Genomic DNA, 18,309 nt, shown 5'->3' on the forward strand with positions numbered 1-18,309 from the left:
CAACTGAGCTAACAGGGATGGCCAGCAGCATATGGTAGGGCAAGAGCGAACTGATGAACTCGAAGTGGGAACAGTGTTGGTATAATGATAAGGGATATTCCTCAAGGTGGGAGTAAATTTGTAAGGGTGTAATTGCTTGCTAGCATCCACCCAAGCACAGCCCTAAGTAGAAAGGAAAGCTATACAGCTTTCACAGAAACTTCGTAGTTGAAAAATTCGTCCTGGTTTGAGGTTAGAACCTGCATGCGGCCACCGCCTCGCCGGGGCAGTCAATCTACAGGCCGAGCTAACCGGGAAGGCTAGCATATGGTAGTTGAAGAAAAATTCGCCCTGGTCTGGAAGCCAAACCCGAGACCACCACCTCACCGGGGCAGTTGTTCTACCAGGCTGGCTAACATTAAAAATTCGTCCTTCTCCGGGGTTTGTGCCCATGACAGACAATTTTTCAACTACGAAGTTACTGTCGAAACTGCATAGATTTGTAGCCATATGGCTGCGCTCCGGTGGATGCGGACGCGTAATTACTCCCTTATTACAAACCTGCTCCACCTGGGGAATCATTGAACCAAAAAATGATGCCATTTGCCCATTTCAGATTCACGAGTTGAGGACGCCACAAACCGCCTGACGCGGGCAGCCTTAACTATATGCCGCTTCCGAGGAGGCCCCATGAGTTGAAACCAGCACGGACAGCGAAGCGGAGCACCAGTGAAAACAACTCAGACCTTTTCCAGTGACAATGGGCCGCAACGCTTGGCGAAGCTTTATTACGAGGAACACATGTAAAACGGGTGGCAAAGACAGAGATGGTGGGTGCAGGGAGAGACTGGTCGTCAGCGGTGGTGCCGGTCCCGGCTGTGTGACCTGCGGCCGCGATGCCTGCTGCCCGAGCGAGACCTCCTGCGTGACGAGGCACGCCGCGAACGACTGCGCGAGCGACGGGGGCTCCGGCGACGCACCGAGCGCGACCGGCGCCGCGAGCGGCTCCTCTTGGTGCGCACCGGGCTACGCGACAAGCGACGCCTCGGGCTGCGGGACCGTCGGCTGCGAGGGCTGCGTGATCGCCGGATGCGAGGACTGCGGCTGACGCGGCGCCGCGGGCTGCGGGACCGCCGCCGTGGACTCCGTGACTTCCTGCGTGGACTTCGCGACCGGCGGCGCGCGGGGCTCGGCGATCGGCGGCGCGGAGTGGGAGAGCGGCGTCGCGGAGGGCTTGGGGACCGGCGGCGCGGACTTGGGGAACGTCGTCGTGGACTTGGAGAACGCCGTCGCGGACTTGGGGAACGCCTGCGAGGAGTCGGGGACCGCCGTCGCGGACTCGGGGAGCGCCGCCGAGGAGTCGGGGTCCGCCGGCGCGGACTCGGCGACCTCCTACGCGGGCTTGGGCTCCGCCGGCGTGGGGGGCTCGGCGTACGGCGCCTTGGGCTGGAAGAGCTACGCTGCGGGCTCGGAGAGCGCGGCCGCGGACTTGCCGAGCGCTGGTTAACCGGACTTGCGGAAGTGTGACGCGGTGGCGGTGGCGGAGTGACAGACTGCTGGCGCGGGCTCGCTGATCGCTGCGCCGGACTCGCAGACTGCCTGCCTGGTGACTGCCTCCGAGGACTGGGTGAACGTCGCTTGGGACTTGGAGATCGACGCCTCGGGCTGGGAGAATGGCGTCTCGGGCTAGGTGTACGGCGCCTCGGGCTGGGTGAACGGCGCCTCGGGCTGGGTGAGCGGCGCCTCGGGCTGGGTGAGCGGCGCCTCGGGCTGGGTGAGCGGCGCCTCGGGCTGGGAGACCGACGTCTCGGACTGGGTGAACGCCGTCTCGGACTGGGTGAACGACGTCTCGGACTGGGTGAACGACGTCTCGGACTGGGTGAACGACGTCTCGGACTGGGTGACCGACGTCTTGGACTGGGTGACCGACGTCTCGGGCTAGGCGATCGGCGACGTGGGCTTGGTGATCGACGTCTCGGGCTAGGCGATCGGCGACGTGGGCTTGGTGATCGACGTCTCGGGCTAGGCGATCGGCGGCGTGGGCTTCGTGAGCGCCTGGGCGACCGTTTGCGGGGACTCGGTGATCGTCGGCGCGGTGAGCTCGGCGTTCTACGCGGGCTTCGCGGGCGAGCCTGCCGCGGCGATGGCGATCTCCTGCACAGAAGAACGTTATATAAAGAAATGCGCATTTTTGCATTCTGACGATATTCACACCTGACAAGTTAGGCAAGCACCACGAGCACAGTGCAGCAGAGAGAGTAAAATGTCGCTCACTTCCTCACCCTACAACAGGACAAAAAGTCATTCTTCTCTTCCAAGGAGCACGGAAGCCGCATATATATTTTTTTAAAGCTGCCCGACTCTGAAGCTTTGTACAGTGTGTGGAGGCCTTAGCTCCTTTATATGCTGACATTCCGACTGTCCAAGCTATCTCTTCTGCAAGTCTTGGAAAGAAACATGCATTTTATGATAAAAGCACTGCTTAGCCATGGCTTCAAGAACTGTCACTGCCACTAAAACTGCTGCTGGCTGTTAAGTTGTTTTTGCTGCTACTGAATGATATCACCAGTGCCATCAACACAAGCCTTAAGGAGCATCAAAGTTAATGGACAGGGTGGACCCTGTTTGCTCCCTCCCGGCAACGCGCAAATGAGAATGCAGCTGATCATTGCTCAGTAAGGTGACTGCGCTGTTTAGGCACAAGGACAATGAAGCAATGGAATTAGTGAGCCGCCTTTGTGGTTACACTTCAAAAATGCAAAAACACAAAACGTGGTCTTGTAATCAGACTGTCATGCACACTTGACCTAAATGCCATCATACTGTGCTTCAAGGCTGCATTCAGCATTACCACTCACTCACCGCTGGAAAGATGGAGAGCGGTAGCCGGCAGGTGGTGTACGTCGCTTCCGATCCGAAGGGCTGGGTGACCGGGGTCGCACAGGACTTAGGGGATAATCGGCCATGGCAAGTTTGACCAGTCTACTCTGAATGCCTGTGATTGGAGGGCGTGGCAAACCATTTGCAGGCGGCGGGCCATCTCCACCACCCTGCTGAGATGGCGGTGACTGTGGCCGCACAGGGCTGTTGTCAGAAGCGCTGCCAGAATCACCGGAGCTTGCAGACTCGGATGACTGGCCCCCTCCACCACCGGACCCTGGCTGGTTGTGGCTACTGCTGTTGCTGCCAGTCTTAGCAGCCATACGCTTGAGTTTGCGCTTCTCCCGCTTGAGGCGTTTTTTCTTCTTGCGCTCCTTTTTCAGTTTCTTTTTCTCTGTAAGTGCACAAGAGAGGGCAGACAGTTAATCTGATCCCACAATCTGCCTCATTAAAAGGCAAATATTAAAAATGCATGCAGCCTGTACACGAGCCCAGTGAGAAGCACTTGCATTACCTGTGAAAGGCTGGTGTATGTTTCAGCAGGTGAGGCTAACCCAAGTGAAGCCTAAATGAAATCAAGTCTTCAGCATGCAGCCACATGATCAAGCACCTTATCCCTATTTCCCATTACTTGCCAAAAAAAAAAAAAAAGTGGTGCATCACTTCGTGCAATGAAGACCATGACATAACTTTCAATGGCAATAGACCTTTTTCGGGCAACATCCAGTTCAAGACCCTTGCCTCCTTGTCCATGGCATGCTTTGCAGAAACAAGAGAAGAGTTCAATTATGCTTGTTCCTTCATGACCAGCATTTGCTGGACCAATGACGCAACAAACTGCGAGACAATAATTGGATGCAGTGCTACTAAGCCCATATAGATGCGCATGTGGTATTTGCACACACCAGCCTCAAGCGAGAAGTTGTGGTTTGGTTCGCAAGCATTCTTGAGTCGGGGATGTAGTGGATTAAGTGCAGCGCTGACAATGTACTGCATGGCAAGTGTGTCCATAGACAAAGCCAGCACTGCTCTTCACTACTGCCCTGAAGTAAGCCCAAAAGGCCATGGGACTGAAGAAAAACATTCAAATTTTCATACGGTTTCTAACAGACTGCCGAAAACCTTTTCCATCACGGCAAATGTATTCTGTGAAAAGCTTGCAAGTTAATCTGTGCCATACATGCACTACTCTATAGCATGAAATGCAGTAGAGGTATTCCTTCATACAGCAGGTACCGTCTTGTGGTTTCCATATATTCCTTGAGGTTATCTATGCCTGTAGGTGTATAGGTGCTCGTCTGCTATATCAAGGTCAGGTCAGACTTGCTTTGGTTAGGCGGCCACCCACTTAAGCCTATCTATTACGGTGCTAGTCATATAGGAATACTGGCTCATTCCACGACGTTCTGCATCCTAAAATGTGCAAAGGATAAGCACAGGGGCTGAGCAAGGATACAACGCAAGGGTGCACTGACCTTAGCACAGTGCACCATGTAGGCGAATGGACAAAAATGAGTGGATATGGTACAGTGGAAGATTTGACAAGGGAAAGTCAAAATGTGACCACAATTATATTTCATGCCTTAAAACCCTATAATAGTTGCCCCTATTCTTAAAACAGTGCAAAGGACACGTACGAAGACACAAGGGGACACAAACACTGCGCAGTAATACAATCCTTGTAATAGCTGTTTGCGCATTATATAGGAAATGCCTGGTAACAACTTCTTGTAGTTCCAACAAATGCTCACAGCCATGAGTGTCAAAGCAAAACTGCTCCATAAAGGTCAGCATCTCCACGGCTTCCTTCATGATGCAACACTATGGCAACGGAGCTTCCTCACACGTCGTGTCACATACGAGAAGGCTTTACCAGACCAATACAGAACAGCACGTGATGAGTGTAGTTTCAGTGCACAGGACAAACAGAAGCACCACGTTGACGAAAGGAAGGGAAATGCATGCCAGGCCTGCAACGATTAATGATGAGATGCCTTTAAAGAAGAAATGGCTGGCGATGCGCCAGTCAGCATCCTAAACAGTGTTGCAATTGGGCTCAATCGGCTGACACACAACTGATAGCCAATAAACTAAAATTGGTTTTCATAAAAAAAAAGACACAGTAACTGTCTCACGACCCTGTGGATACCTAAAGTGCACCATGGGGGAAAGGATGAAGGTGGGAATGAAATAAGGAAGAGAGAAAGAGGTGCTGTAGGGGAGGCCTCCAGGGTAATTTAAAGCACCTCGGGATCTCTAAAGTGCACTGGCACAACGTTATTGGAGGTTGATGCAAAGCTAAAAAAAAGTGAAAGCAAAACCATGCGTCCAGGGTACCTTTTTTTTTCCTAGCAAAGGGGGCCTCTGCAATTGTCACACCTGCCACTGCGCACACATCAGAGGTGCATGGGCAACAATGCACATTGCAATTCAGGCTTTCAAGAAGGATATGACCGCTTATACTACTGGCCATACCTGACCACAATTCCCTTTCATGGGCCTGTCAGAATTAACTGGTGTCAGCCAGGCAGCATTAATCAACAAGTGCCTGATGCCATAGACATATGGGTGCTGGTTAGGACTCTACGGGCAGTCTGAATTACCCAAGTTTCCAAATTAATAAAGGTCAAATTAATGAAGCTTTACTTATATTAATTGCTCATTCTTCAATAATAAGCAACTTCCAACAGCCCCATTCACACAATGGCTACCATAATTAAGCTTTCAACTTTTGAGAAAAGCACCCTAGTAAACGTGTTCAATGCATGAAACACTGACTGTGTATGATGACTGTGAAATGTCTTGAAATGACTGAGTACAAGCTAATTAAGTTAAGCAAGTGGGAAGCAAGCAGCAATGTGTGAGCAAAGCTTTGTGATTGCACAAATGCAGTGCTGACTATAGTAATCCTCTGAAATGAACTCATGAAAATTTTGAAACTTAAATTATCTGTGCAGAAATGACATCACATAGCTGCCAAACTTGGCAGAGATGGTTACAACAATCTGCTGTTAAGCTTGAATAAGCCTTAACCCCCCCCCCCCCCCGTTTTCCTTCAAAAGCATGCCTAAGTAAAACTTCACCATAAAGCACCAATATAATAAGAGCATCCTTAATTCACCCTCACGACTTAAGGGCAGCGTACCAATGTATTAGAGCAAGCCTGACAAGGACAAAGGAATCAGGCCAATTCATTCCGCTTTATTATGCTGGCGACGGAGCACCAGGCACAGTTTCCAAGAGTCGGAAAGCATATATATAGCAATGAACATCCGAGTTTGGCACAGAAAATGGCTTAGGAGCAAAACTGGCCACCTAGCTTATGACTCAGCTTGTGGTATTAGTTATTCCTAGTGCCTAGGCATGGCTGCTACACAAGCACTGGTAGTGAAATGCTGCATATTGAAGCCCTGAACCATGATAATGCAGGTTTAAATGCAAATATTTGTACCCCACACAGAGACAAAAGATGAATTAATGTTAAGACCTAGCAATATTTCATGCAGCACAAGCAGGTGTGTGCATGCTGCAGGCTATGCAGAAACCTACATGACAACTCACTAAGCAGGAAAAAAACTTGTACATTTGTTTCTGTGCAGAATCCAGTGCCTATTTTAGGAGAACCTGCCACTCAACAATTGCAAGGATCAGAATCAACTTTCTATAAGCATGAAGTACAGCCTTAGCACTCAATGCATATAGAAGCAATCCATGCTTGATAAATGCGCTCACACTGAGCCAAGGCAGAGAATATACAAGGCAACCATTCTTTTCGAAAGGCCTGCCTCCACTGAGCTGATGAGTGCACAGGTTTCTGACAGCGAATGTTTCTTAAGGTTGCTTCAATAACGTTCAAACTAAAAGCACTTACACTGACGTCAAAGCCCAGTCTTAACCATGGGCACTAAGGAGAATCCGTCCAATTATTCTTAGCAAAAAATTGATTCTCTGGCTACATTCACATTTGTACGGCAGAAAAAGATGCATTTATCGGTGAGAATTTTGGACTTTAAAAATCTTCCTGCCATTAAATTCAAAATGTTGACGTCCTTACTGAAAAGGCTGGCTGGTTGACATATATTTCAAGTGAATGGCATGCATTTTACTTGAGAAATCAAGCAATGATGACAACACGTATTTGACTTTTTGCACCGCTTTCGGCGAGAGTGGTCTCTTTATGATTGGAATGCGGTACCCTATCGATACACACCAACTTATATTTATATTCAGTTTCTCTTTAGTTACAGCAAGCTCTCTGCCAATATATACCCTGCCTTGTATGATGGGGCACAGAAATTGAAGAGCCAGAAGTAGATGCATAAAGTGCTACAGGGCTCTACCATCATATTGCTTACCACTGTCTGTGAATGGAACACAGAGAACTGCAGAGCAGAGGGAGCAGTTCTACATCTGTTGTGCATCTTTAAAGGTACCAGCAATTAACCATTTTTCTCTGCCAAGCTCTGCCAAGAAAGAAGTAATGAGCTTGTATCCAGCACATACAAAGAAAACAAAAGTAAATATAGCAGCATACCTAGCACAAAAAGTAAACGCTGTGAGCCGTGAAAGGCCCAGGTTACGGTTAATTATCATCTGATAAGCTGGGCAAATTACAGGTTGCTTCCGTGTCTGTCCTGAACGGAGACCCATGATCTATACGCGTTTTACAGCTGTTCATTCTACACTGTAACTAGAGTTGCTTGCTGTTTGAGGCCTAGCATCATATCTCTGGAGTTTTACAACCAACAAATTATGCGATAATTTTATCAGGTTGCCACGAGTTCATAACTGCCACTCCACATCACTAGCTTCTCCAAGCTAATCATTAGGGTAGTGCTGCTAGACTACAACAGAGGTAAGCGCACACGTGCCTTACAGCATCTCCCTGATGAGGTTCGTGCAGGTTCAGGATTCACTAATTCTAAAAAAGAAATGCTTAAAAAAGTACTGATGCTGGACACTAAGATACGTATGTGGTCCCATTTCTCTCTGCATGCATGAATGCTTCACAGAAAATGCCAGTCAAAATACAATTAGAATGTATTTTAACATATAACATTTAACACTTAAAATGCTGCTACTAGCTCAAAAGTGCAGCATTTGACAACATAAGCATCAATGCTAAAAAAAAGGTTTGCTAAATATGCAATACGATATCAGTGAAAAATCAACTTAACCCTGGAAACTCGACAGCATAGAGCAGTGTGTAGGACAGCTGGTGTGTTATACTTATGAACCTGTGTCAGCATCAGCTGTGCTAGCCATGGTGCTCCTTGACATCAGTGTTCTCAACTGAAGCTGGCCCAATAAATGGCAGTACAGTTAAGCCTTTTCTGGTCACTCTGCTGGCACACATAGTACTAAAGACTCGCAGGCCTGGTAGTAACGTGCTGAGCAATGAATGCCAAGCTCTCTCACACCCCGTCAATTTTTAATCACTGGCTCTTTCTCCCCCACCCTTTTCTTTTGCAGATCCTTTAGAGTCCCCTAGCGACAGTGCTTCAAACATTTTCTTTTCTTGACCCCACATGAAAGCAGAAACTAATTAACTAATCCAGTAATGCATCGATTCTGTTTCACACTTTCTTGCTGCATTCAATCCCCCTAAGGTTTCTGACACCTGCAAGAGCAAAATTAGCTCGTGCAAGTTCGCTGAAGGTAAAGATGGACTTTGTTAGGAGCACAATGATGCTGCTCCATTAGCCACCAGATCTCATCACTCAAGAGAAACTAATGGTGCCAGAACAGGAACAGTACTGTAGAGCACGACATGCATCAAGCACACCAAGCCTTTCTCCAAGAAGAATGCTTTGAGCATTTCCATATAGGATCAAATAAATTGAAGCACCAGAACACACAGCAGCAAGGCACAAAATTTTTTTTACTGAGCGTTTCAAATAAAGATGTGGGATTCTAAATAACAAGAAGGCCGCAAAGTAGGTAAAATCCCATGATTAAAAAGGCTAGTCGTTTAAAATTCATTCACGTTAGGTACAAACTAAATGTGATACGTAATATACACTGCGCTGAAGTAGATGCGGGAGGGGAGGGAGGAGGGACTTTAATGGAAAAGGAGAGGTCTGCCTGGTTGTCGGCCTGGCATGCTACTCCAGGTAGGTGCGGGTATGGTATGTTTAGTTCATGGGGATTAGTGTCCTGAAGTTGCGCATGAGCCATGCGAGACACCATGGAGAGATCCCAATTAGATTTGACTACCTGGGGTTCTTCACCATGCACAGTTATCACCCAGAACACTGGTACTTTTGCAGAGAAGTCCCACACCACAATTATGAGGCTAATGTGCATCTGATAAAAGAAACAAAATTCAAAAATATATGCAACAGTTCTCCTTTTAACAATTCTTCAAATTTCATTTTCTACATTTACTGCAGAAAACAACCGCAATGCAAATAGCACACAGGTGCCAGTAAACACAACAACAAGGATCCTGCAGCTTCTTTTGAGTGCACGGCTGATATCTGAGACTATATTAATTTTCTCGTGTTAGTTCTGTAAAGGCGTTTGATTCAACAGTGCATGCAGTGTCATTTGCTGCAGCCCTTTCAGCAACAGTACACGAGGCTTCCAAATGTGTGCATTAAAGGGACCGAGGGAACAAATGCACGCAAACAATATCTTAGTTGAACTCAAAATGAAGAAATGAGCAGAGCATGTAATTGGACAGCAGATAACCAATGGTCACTCAGGGGGAGTGGATTCTAAGGGAAGGCAAATGTAGTATGGGACAACAGAAAGTCAGGTGGCCAGATGAGATTAGGATGTATGCAGGGATTGGGTGGCTGAAGCCGGCACAGGACAGTTTGTTGGAGGTCAATAGGAAAGGCCTTTGTCCTGCAGTGGGCACAGTTATGCCAACCTTGACGATGAAGGGGGAAACCAACAGAGCAAAAAAAGCTATGCTAGAAATGTAGAGCCATGCTATGCTATGCTGGCCTTCAAGAACTCTACCAAAGTTTTATCTGCGTGAAAAGGTAACAGTGTTATGTGAGAAAATCACAAATGAAGTGCCCAATTTCTTCATTTGTATCTCCACGAAGCATCAGTGCGCTCTCACGTCCAAACATACGGCAAACCTGACAAAACGATGAATATCCAGGCCAATCAGTGAAAATAAATGAAAACAAAACCACTTTCCCCACAAATCACAAGGGCACACCATCACACTGTTAGCCATGACACTTGAAAAACTGATAGATGATGTTAAAACCACCATAATGCTCCGAATGCTGATGAAACGAAGGCAATTGTCTCGCATCTCATCTCAAGTGTACACTGGAACCTAACTGTCCTTGTGCACAGTATGCAAGTGCAGCGTAGGTCAGTCCTTTCGGTGCTGCTACAGCATACCAGTCACCTTAAAGGGCATTTCTGGCGGTGTTTCAACATTTTGAGTTGATGACCACACCACATTCCTTAGAATCCCCTCTCTCCACCACAAAAAAAGAAAAACATTCTTCAATACACCTAGTAGAAATACTCCTATTTTAATAATAATTAATAATAATTGGTTTTGGGGGAAACGAAGTGGCGCAGTATCTGTCTCATCTATCATTGGACACCTGAACCATGGATAAGGGAGGGAGTGAAAGAAGAAAGGAAGAAATAGGTGCCGTAGTGGAGGGCTCCAGAATAATTTCGACCACCTGGGGATCTTTAACATGCACTGACATCCCACAGCACACGGGCGCCTTAGCCTTTTTCCTCCATAAAAGGAAAAATGGCAGAAACGAGTAAACCTTCAACCAAACTATGACGTCATGGATACTGTCGCAAAATATGCAAAATATATCGTGTATGCGTTGGTTGGCTAATCTGACAATTGTGACAGCCTGGATTATTATTTTTATGACATGACCAACAACAAGCTCAAAATTTTGTCCTTCAGCTAATGCAGGGCAAATATCGATAGGCATGCAAACTTCGACGCCACACATGCAAAATTAAACGTAGAAATTGTCCCCGTTGAGGCCACTAAATGGGAATTTTAAAATTCATTTGCACCGCAACAAAATGCCGCCCGGCGGCAAAATTAGGCACTAAGGGTCACAAAAGGGCAGAGAACATTTCAGCAAAATATGTGAAGCTAGAAAGAATGCAGGAGTTGCCCTTTAAGTGCATGTTGGCAGCTCACAGCTTGCATTGACCAACCTATTCACCATTCCAACCTTTACAGCGACAGCAGTTGAGATCACGTTTCCCATTTCTGCCGCGAGTGTTGCAACACACCGTGTGCAGTATGTTATGCCTGTTGGTCAGTATGGAGCAACGTTACCCATGCTGTCACTGTAGTGTGCTAAGCTGACTGGGCACAATGAAGTGATGTAATGCATGATATCATGATAATGTGCTACACTGATGGGCCAATGGTAATCACTGATTGGTCCGAAAATGCAAAGATAACAAAAGGCACCCCGCCCAGAGTTAGCACTCCAACTGGCATTATGCAGCACCCTAGATGCCTCTGAAGTTCATATTACCACTAAGGTAAACATCCCATCAATTTTATTTTTGTTCCTGCTAGTGAAGTCAGGTGGTCTCCCTATAAGATGAACTGAACAAAACAAAAAAATATGCAATAAAATCTTGGTATTTAAGCACCTTAGTAGGCGGTGCCTTGCACTGGTGCACTTTACAGATGTCGGAGTAAGACTGGTTTTCATGATTTAAAATTAATGCTTACAAAGCCAGACTATCAAGTATACTATCCTAACAAATGCCACATTCTTTATAACATTAACGGACTATGAGCTCAGTTCTTGAAAACTGTGGTTTCTTTTTAGTGCAATTGAATAATTGGTCCCCTTGTCATATTTTTTTCAGCCTGGAAACATCGCTTTAACCTAAACGTTCATCTAAAAATATTTTTTTTTTTGTACCAAACGTCTGAGCATGATGTACAACTGAAAACCAGAAAATGGGGACCGAAAAGGGCCACAGTGGAGCCAAGAAGTTCACACTGCTTTGGTGCATTCTAGCCACCCTACCACAGCAGCCAAAGCAGCAGCTCATATTGTTTTTCTGCCTGGACAAGGTAACTCTCAAGCGCCATTTTGTCACAGCACTGCCTTTTCTTCTTTTGCTTCCAGCCTGACTGGTAAGGCTGAGTTGTACATCAGGGATGCAAGTCGCACGAACTGCAAAACGATTTTATGGACTAGCACTACTGCAACAGAGCATTGGATGGCTCTCTGCTAGGCAACAGGCTATAAAGACAAGCCTCAAACAAGCGTCTGTGGCATCAATTTGCCTGGACATATATTTCTGTGTGGAGAAGCTGCAGAGAGTGAATGGCACATCCACAAATCTTTCTAGATTGCACCTCGGCACTGGATTATGAGGGAAAAAGTATGAGCATCGCCATTACGCGACTAAACAGACTGCAGCCAGATGGCCAATAAAAAGTAGAGAATGTTGCGGCGACAAAGCGTCTTTGTTTTTTTGTGCTTTGCACTCTTTTTTGTAATTCAGACTAAATGAACAATGCCAAGCAGGGCTCCGTTCTTATGTGAAGATTTGTTGTTCTATAAATAGAATCGAGCGACCTAGAATAAGCTGTTCTTAGCATTTAACGTATCTTTACACAAAGCTTCCTTCTGAGAAAGATGTCCGATATTTTAAATGAAAAACGAAAATAACCAGAAGTATTATCCAGTTGATTTCAAAAATAACTACATTAACTACCTAGGGTGTTCAAAGTGCTCCCTCTCACTATGTCCCAGCGTGCTACAACGGTGATGAAGAACTAAATGAACATGCAGTGCCATGTTTTTACAGTAAAGGAAGCCCTTGCAATAACTACCATAGCATATAATACAGCAGGACCAGACATGACCACGGCAAAGAGTGATTTTTTTGCCAGCATTCTAGCAAAAACTTGGCAGAGGTCAACAAATGCAGGCCTGTTAGAGCTACCGACACAAAGGCAGTGTTAAGAGCGAGTCTAACCAAGGAAGCTGCCTCGCCCCCAAAGAAACTTGCCTACCCCACGCATGTTGATTGGCCACAGCCACATGCTATTTCGAACACTTCCTCCATTCAAGCTACTTCCCAGAGAGCCCCATGAGGTCTGTGCCTCCTGCTCACAAGAAGCAGCAACCGCAAGCCCAGACACAGGTTTCCTTGTTCAAGGGAGGGTCTGCTCACCCTTCTTGAGACGCTTGGTGTATTCAGGGTCATCCCCACGGCTGTCTGCTGGGGGTGGCCCCTTCTGTGGGCCATCCTCAGCCCCAATCTCGTCCTCAGAGTCGTCCTCGGACTTGCGCTCATCTCGTGCAACCGTCTCAGGGCCGCAGCCTTCACGGTGCAGCTTTGCCATCAGTGCGTCGAGGTCCTCAGAGTCCTTGGGTGGCCTGTAGTTCTCCACGTGGTCCACACGAATGGTGCGCTTGCACAGCTAGAAACCAGGAGGGAGGATGCCAGGCACAAGTCAGGGCATCCCCCTTCCCTTCGGCATGCCCCCCAACCCCCCTTTCCTGCCCTCTCCGAGATGCTTAACCTCCACCATCCTCCCAAGCCTAACTGCACAGATACAAACGTTAAAAGCAAGGCCCAGAGCTTGTAAGCTTTAAAAGCACGTTATGAATAGGGCACCATAAAAAGTCACTTGATTTATATGTAATGCCAATTACCAAACACGTGCCAAAAAAAAAAAAAGGCTCAGCTCTAAGAATTGGCTGCAAAAAGCAATCTGGTGCCAATAGTGCACAACACTAAGGCACCCAAAGAAAAAAAATGCTTTTGTAAGCAATATTCAAGCTGGCCTTGCTTTGAACTCATCTCATGGTGTGCAAAGTATGCATACCTGTGATGAACAGCATTGCCTTGCTATACAAAATGTAGTTCTGTCTGATCATGGACAAAAGCAAATTCAAACTTCAAGCTGCCAAACTTGAACCAGTCAATTATGAAACAATCCGTAGCAAGTGTAAGAGGGGGGCTCCCATTTACAAGTTTCAAAAAGAAGCAGTAGGATAGACATACCCACTGAAGTCAACCACTTGGTTCTCTACAAATTCAAATGCACTCACAGTGTGACACACTGGCACTGAGTGTGTGGCTTCTGAACCATACCGAGATGTGCTGGTGAATTAAACTGGCTCTAATGTGAAACAAATGCCCTTCTGAACCACTGGCGAGCACTTCTTCCAAACAGATAAGGCTGTGTACCAAGTTAGACTCGCACATTCGTAACAAACGTGGCTTTGTTCAGCATGCAAAAGCCAATGTCACATCTGAAGGCAAGCCACATGGTTTCTGCAGCCTCCCGGTGCCAGTGTGCCTTGCATCCTGCATAAAAAAAAACCTGCACACCAGTCTGCAAACCCCCCCTCTTGGTGCTGTTGGAGCAGGGCAGTGTGGGGCGCAGCAATGACCAGGCCACGGCATCTTCAAAGTGACACGCTAGCCACTGAGGAGGAGAGCTCGCACCGTCGTGCTGGTGCCGACTGCTTCAGCTGTGCGGTGGTAGCGCAGCGCCTAGTTGTCCTCCCAGCACGGGGGCGGCCAGAGCCCCCGTGGGCGCGGAGGGGGACGGGGCGGGCCCGTCCCCAAGTGTGCGGGGAAGCAGAGAAGCCACTGTGGAGCCCACGGCACAGCCAACAGCATGGCTGCTGCTCCAGACAGGCTGCCGAACCAGGCGTCCCAGCTCCCTCGCTGGCGGGGCCACCACCCGCGTCGGGGACGGGACGGGCCCACCCCCAAAACAGGCCCTGCCCCAAACACACGGGGGGCGAAGCCTCTGCAGCTCACGGCGCAGCCAGCAGTGCGGCTGCCGCTCCAGACGGGCTCGCGTCCCGTGCCGGCGAGGGAGGCCTTCCGGTGGCGGCCGAGCGAGCGCAGCCACCCGCTCGTCCATCGCCCTCTTTAAAGAGCGTCGCAGAAGGCGGCGAGCGGCGGCAGGCCGGCTCAATCAACCCCTGTGCATGTCGCTCTTTTGCGACTCTGGAAAGGGGCAGTGCCAAAAGTGGCGGCGTCAAAGACTCGTCCTCAATTCCTGCAGCCACTTCACAATGGACCAGATGCAGAACCCCACAAAGACCCACTGCTGGCCACAGAAATCATTGCCGCCATGCCGCAAAGCAACACCACCCCAACTCACCGGAGTAGAAGCACCCTGGCGGGGCTCACCTGTTCAGCACACACCGCACAAGGGCTTTGCAGAACAAGGGGAAGTCACATGAGGCTTTGAGACACCAAGAGAAAGCAAGCCAAGCCAAAGCGAGAGAGCTCACAGTAGTGAGCTGGAATTGCCTAAAGAAATTTTCTCCGCCAGTCGCAGATGAAGGATACCATTCAGTCCATGTACTTGACCAGAGTTTACAATAGGAAAAATGAAGGGGAGCTAGCATCACCACCAAACAAAGTTGTCTGCCCCTGAACAAGGGAGCATTGTTGCTCCAAAGGCTTTGAGGCAACAGAAATGCTAATAGGACTTGATATGTGGACAATTTTACAAATCCTGTACACAGACAAGAAACTACGCAAGAGCTCAATACATTTAAAAGGACTCCTGCTCTTCCTTCCAGTACCATTTTATTGAACTAAGCAAGAGCTCAACACATTCAAAAGGACTTCTGTTCTTCCTTCCAGTACCTTTTTATTGAAAATTACATGATGAAATAATATGGGTGAAAAACGCAGGCTTTGCCACACAGAGAAAGAATAGCGTGCTCACAGTATGATAAATTCTCGCCACATACCTGTAGTAATGACCTAACAGCATTAGATGATGCAGTAGAGTACATGAATTTAACAAAATGCCATAAGGCATTCTACAAAGACACAAGGTGTTTTGTTCGTGTGACATCTATCAAATTAGAGCAGAACAGCACTATCAAAGTGCAGTACAGGCAGGAGCAAGCGACAGAAATCAGCCAAAAGGTCAGGGTGCAGCTCTGGCAGACAACCCTCAATGGTACAAGGCACTTAACTACGAGAAGCTTTACCAGCTGCATATATTCAAAAGAAAATAGGTGGCTATTGTACTAGCATGCTTGTTGTATGCACTTATTAAAATGTTGACTTGTTCTTTCTGGCCATGTGAAAATTTAACGTACCGATATAAACAAAACCTGCGTACCAGTGAAACTGGCAAGACTGGCAAAGGACGAGCACTTACCGAAATGCCGTTAAGGTTGTCCACTGAGAGAACAGTACTACGCTGGTCTTCGTAGCAGAGAAAGCAGTACCCTTTCGACTTCCCTGTCTTTTTGTCCCGGATCAAATTGATGTTCACAATCTCTCCGTACCTGAACGATTGAAAAATGGTGGTAGTTTCAAGTGTGCATCAAAAGCATAGAAAGAAGTACAGAAACCAAAAGCAGAGTAATTTGGCATAATTCCTGAAGAATGATTTTCATAATGAATGCTTAAGTCAAGCTAAGGTGGTGCAAAGTAGGAGCTAAACTGAAGCAAACCGCACGTAACTCCACGTTACCAATCCTACTTTAAGCAATTCGGCCATCAGCAATCCTTCTTATTAAAAAGCTGAGTTGCATGAGTCGGCAGAGGTAATTAGTATCGTTTGAGAACCTACTTCGCTATGGCGTAGCCTCAAATGTGTTCTGCATTGTTAGCTATATAATGCCGATTTTTATTCGTAACTCGAGCGCTTTTCAGCGCGCTGTTCATTCCTCACAGCGAAACCAAACGAACTGTTACGCACACACTTACTGTGAAAACACGCAGATCACGTCGCCTTCCGTGAGCTGATAGTCCAAACCACCGATGAAGATCCAAGCGCTGTCTTTATACTTCTTGTGCCAAGATGTTTTTTCGGTAACTCCGAGTTTTAGTTCGGTTTCGTTGAGTTTGGTGATATTCTTGACATTGCTGTGGGAGAAGCATGAATCCGCATAACGGATTGATAAATAAAAGGCAATCAACTTTCAACCGACGCTCTGTGCTCCATGGAGTACAGCACCCAATACAAGAGCGATCGATTAAATGCTCCATCTTAATCCGAAGGAACCTCGCCCCATAAGGTGCCACGTCTACAAGAGTTCGCAAGAACAGCGTAATTCGGCAGACAAATTGTACCTACGTCAAAGGATTCATGTGACGCCTTTGCCAACCGTGCTGTAGTTATCCGCCGTTAGCACGGCGTACTACACGAAGCACAGAGGCACTGATCAATGCTAGGACTAACTGACTGCAGCGAGACGCGCACTCGAGCGCGGTCGCGCGGCCTTTTCACCCTTCGATCAAGCGATGTATCAATGCGCAGGTATTCTGAAAATAAGGGGGAATTATATCTTACTCAGCAAAAAAATAATGATTTATAGCACAAGCGCTGCAGTTACTACTGCAAGATTAAACTTAATCTACAAAATTATGAAGTGTTTGCATAAACTACCAGGCGCAAGGAGGACTACTTCACGTTGAGAACAAGCGGCGGCAGCGGCCAAGGGACGAGGCAGACAACACGACATCCACTGTTTTTGAAGTACGAATCATTCATTGCCTCAAAATATAAAATATTGTCTGCTAGGTCACCCATTTTCATCTGTGCCATTTGCCTGGGCTTACAATAAACTGCTTGAACCGTAGAGTTAATATACTGCTTGAACTAAACAAAACATGCGCACGGGAAAGGCTGTTCATCATCATCATCAGCCTGACTACGGCCACTGCAGGTCTACAGAGTGAACTAAACTAGAAGATACTAGTTCTCTCTAGCAGGGCGAATGCCTCTCCAATTAACCCTGTCCTTTGCCAGCTGCGCCCACCCTATGCCTGCAAACTTCATATCATCTCATCCGGCCACCTAACCTTCCGCCGCCCCCTGCTACGCTTGCCCTCTCTTGGAATCCACTCTGTTCGCATTACATGCCCTGCCCAAGCCCATTTCTTTCTCTTGATTTCGATGATGTATGATCTACGAAGCCTGTCGGCAAAACATTTGTTATTTTTCGCTCAGCACAAGCAACGCACTATTTTGTGTCGAGGATGCAGGCAGGGCAAAAAAGAGCGCTAGCTTTGGCAGCGTTGCACATGATTAGAACATGATGTTTGAAACGGAGGATGCCATTAACACGCGTTTGTTCCCCCGCCCACTGTGCCTGCTTCCGGTCTCTTAACGTTACACCTATCATTAAGGGCCAGCCCCTTACAAAATTCTTGGAGAGGTCCTTAGTCCGGGACCCCTTTGGCTTCCGCGGCATTCGGGCCCTGGCGAAGAGGGCTCTTTGGCTCTCTAACTTAGAGCAGTCGAGCAGGGCAGCCTCCCAGCTCTAGGGTAGGTTACTAGGTAGCGAAATCGTTACGAGGTAGGGTAGTGACCCGCCGCTGTGGCTCAGTAGTGAGGGAGCTCGGCTACTGATCCTGAGTTTCCGGGTTCCAACCCGACCGCGGCGGCTGCGTTTTTATGGAGGCAGAACGCTAAGGCGCCCGTGTGCTGTGCGATGTCAGTGCACGTTAAAGATCCCCAGG

At 47.7% G+C, this 18,309-nt stretch overlaps 1 protein-coding gene across 3 annotated transcripts; it reads right to left on the reverse strand.

The window, feature by feature from the left end:
- Nucleotides 1-710: 710 nt before the first annotated feature.
- On the reverse strand, nt 711-17,065 carry LOC144126153 (uncharacterized). 3 transcript variants are annotated; one of them, XM_077660126.1, is made up of 6 exons: nt 16,922-17,065; nt 16,552-16,710; nt 15,998-16,127; nt 13,024-13,273; nt 2,842-3,253; nt 711-2,133 (listed from the first exon to the last, which is right to left on the reverse strand). In XM_077660126.1, exons 1-6 carry the CDS (start codon nt 16,933-16,935, stop codon nt 834-836), a joined length of 2,265 nt encoding a protein of 754 aa, XP_077516252.1. In that variant the 5' UTR covers nt 16,936-17,065; the 3' UTR covers nt 711-833. The 3 variants fall into 3 exon arrangements, with proteins under 3 accessions (XP_077516252.1, XP_077516253.1, XP_077516254.1); XM_077660127.1 differs by lacking the exons at nt 15,998-16,127; nt 16,552-16,710; nt 16,922-17,065 and adding an exon at nt 14,191-14,820; XM_077660128.1 differs by lacking the exons at nt 15,998-16,127; nt 16,552-16,710; nt 16,922-17,065 and adding an exon at nt 14,308-14,446.
- Nucleotides 17,066-18,309: the final 1,244 nt, after the last annotated feature.

Source organism: Amblyomma americanum, chromosome 3, assembly GCF_052857255.1.
Source record: "Amblyomma americanum isolate KBUSLIRL-KWMA chromosome 3, ASM5285725v1, whole genome shotgun sequence".
NCBI classification, from domain to species: domain Eukaryota; kingdom Metazoa; phylum Arthropoda; class Arachnida; order Ixodida; family Ixodidae; genus Amblyomma; species Amblyomma americanum.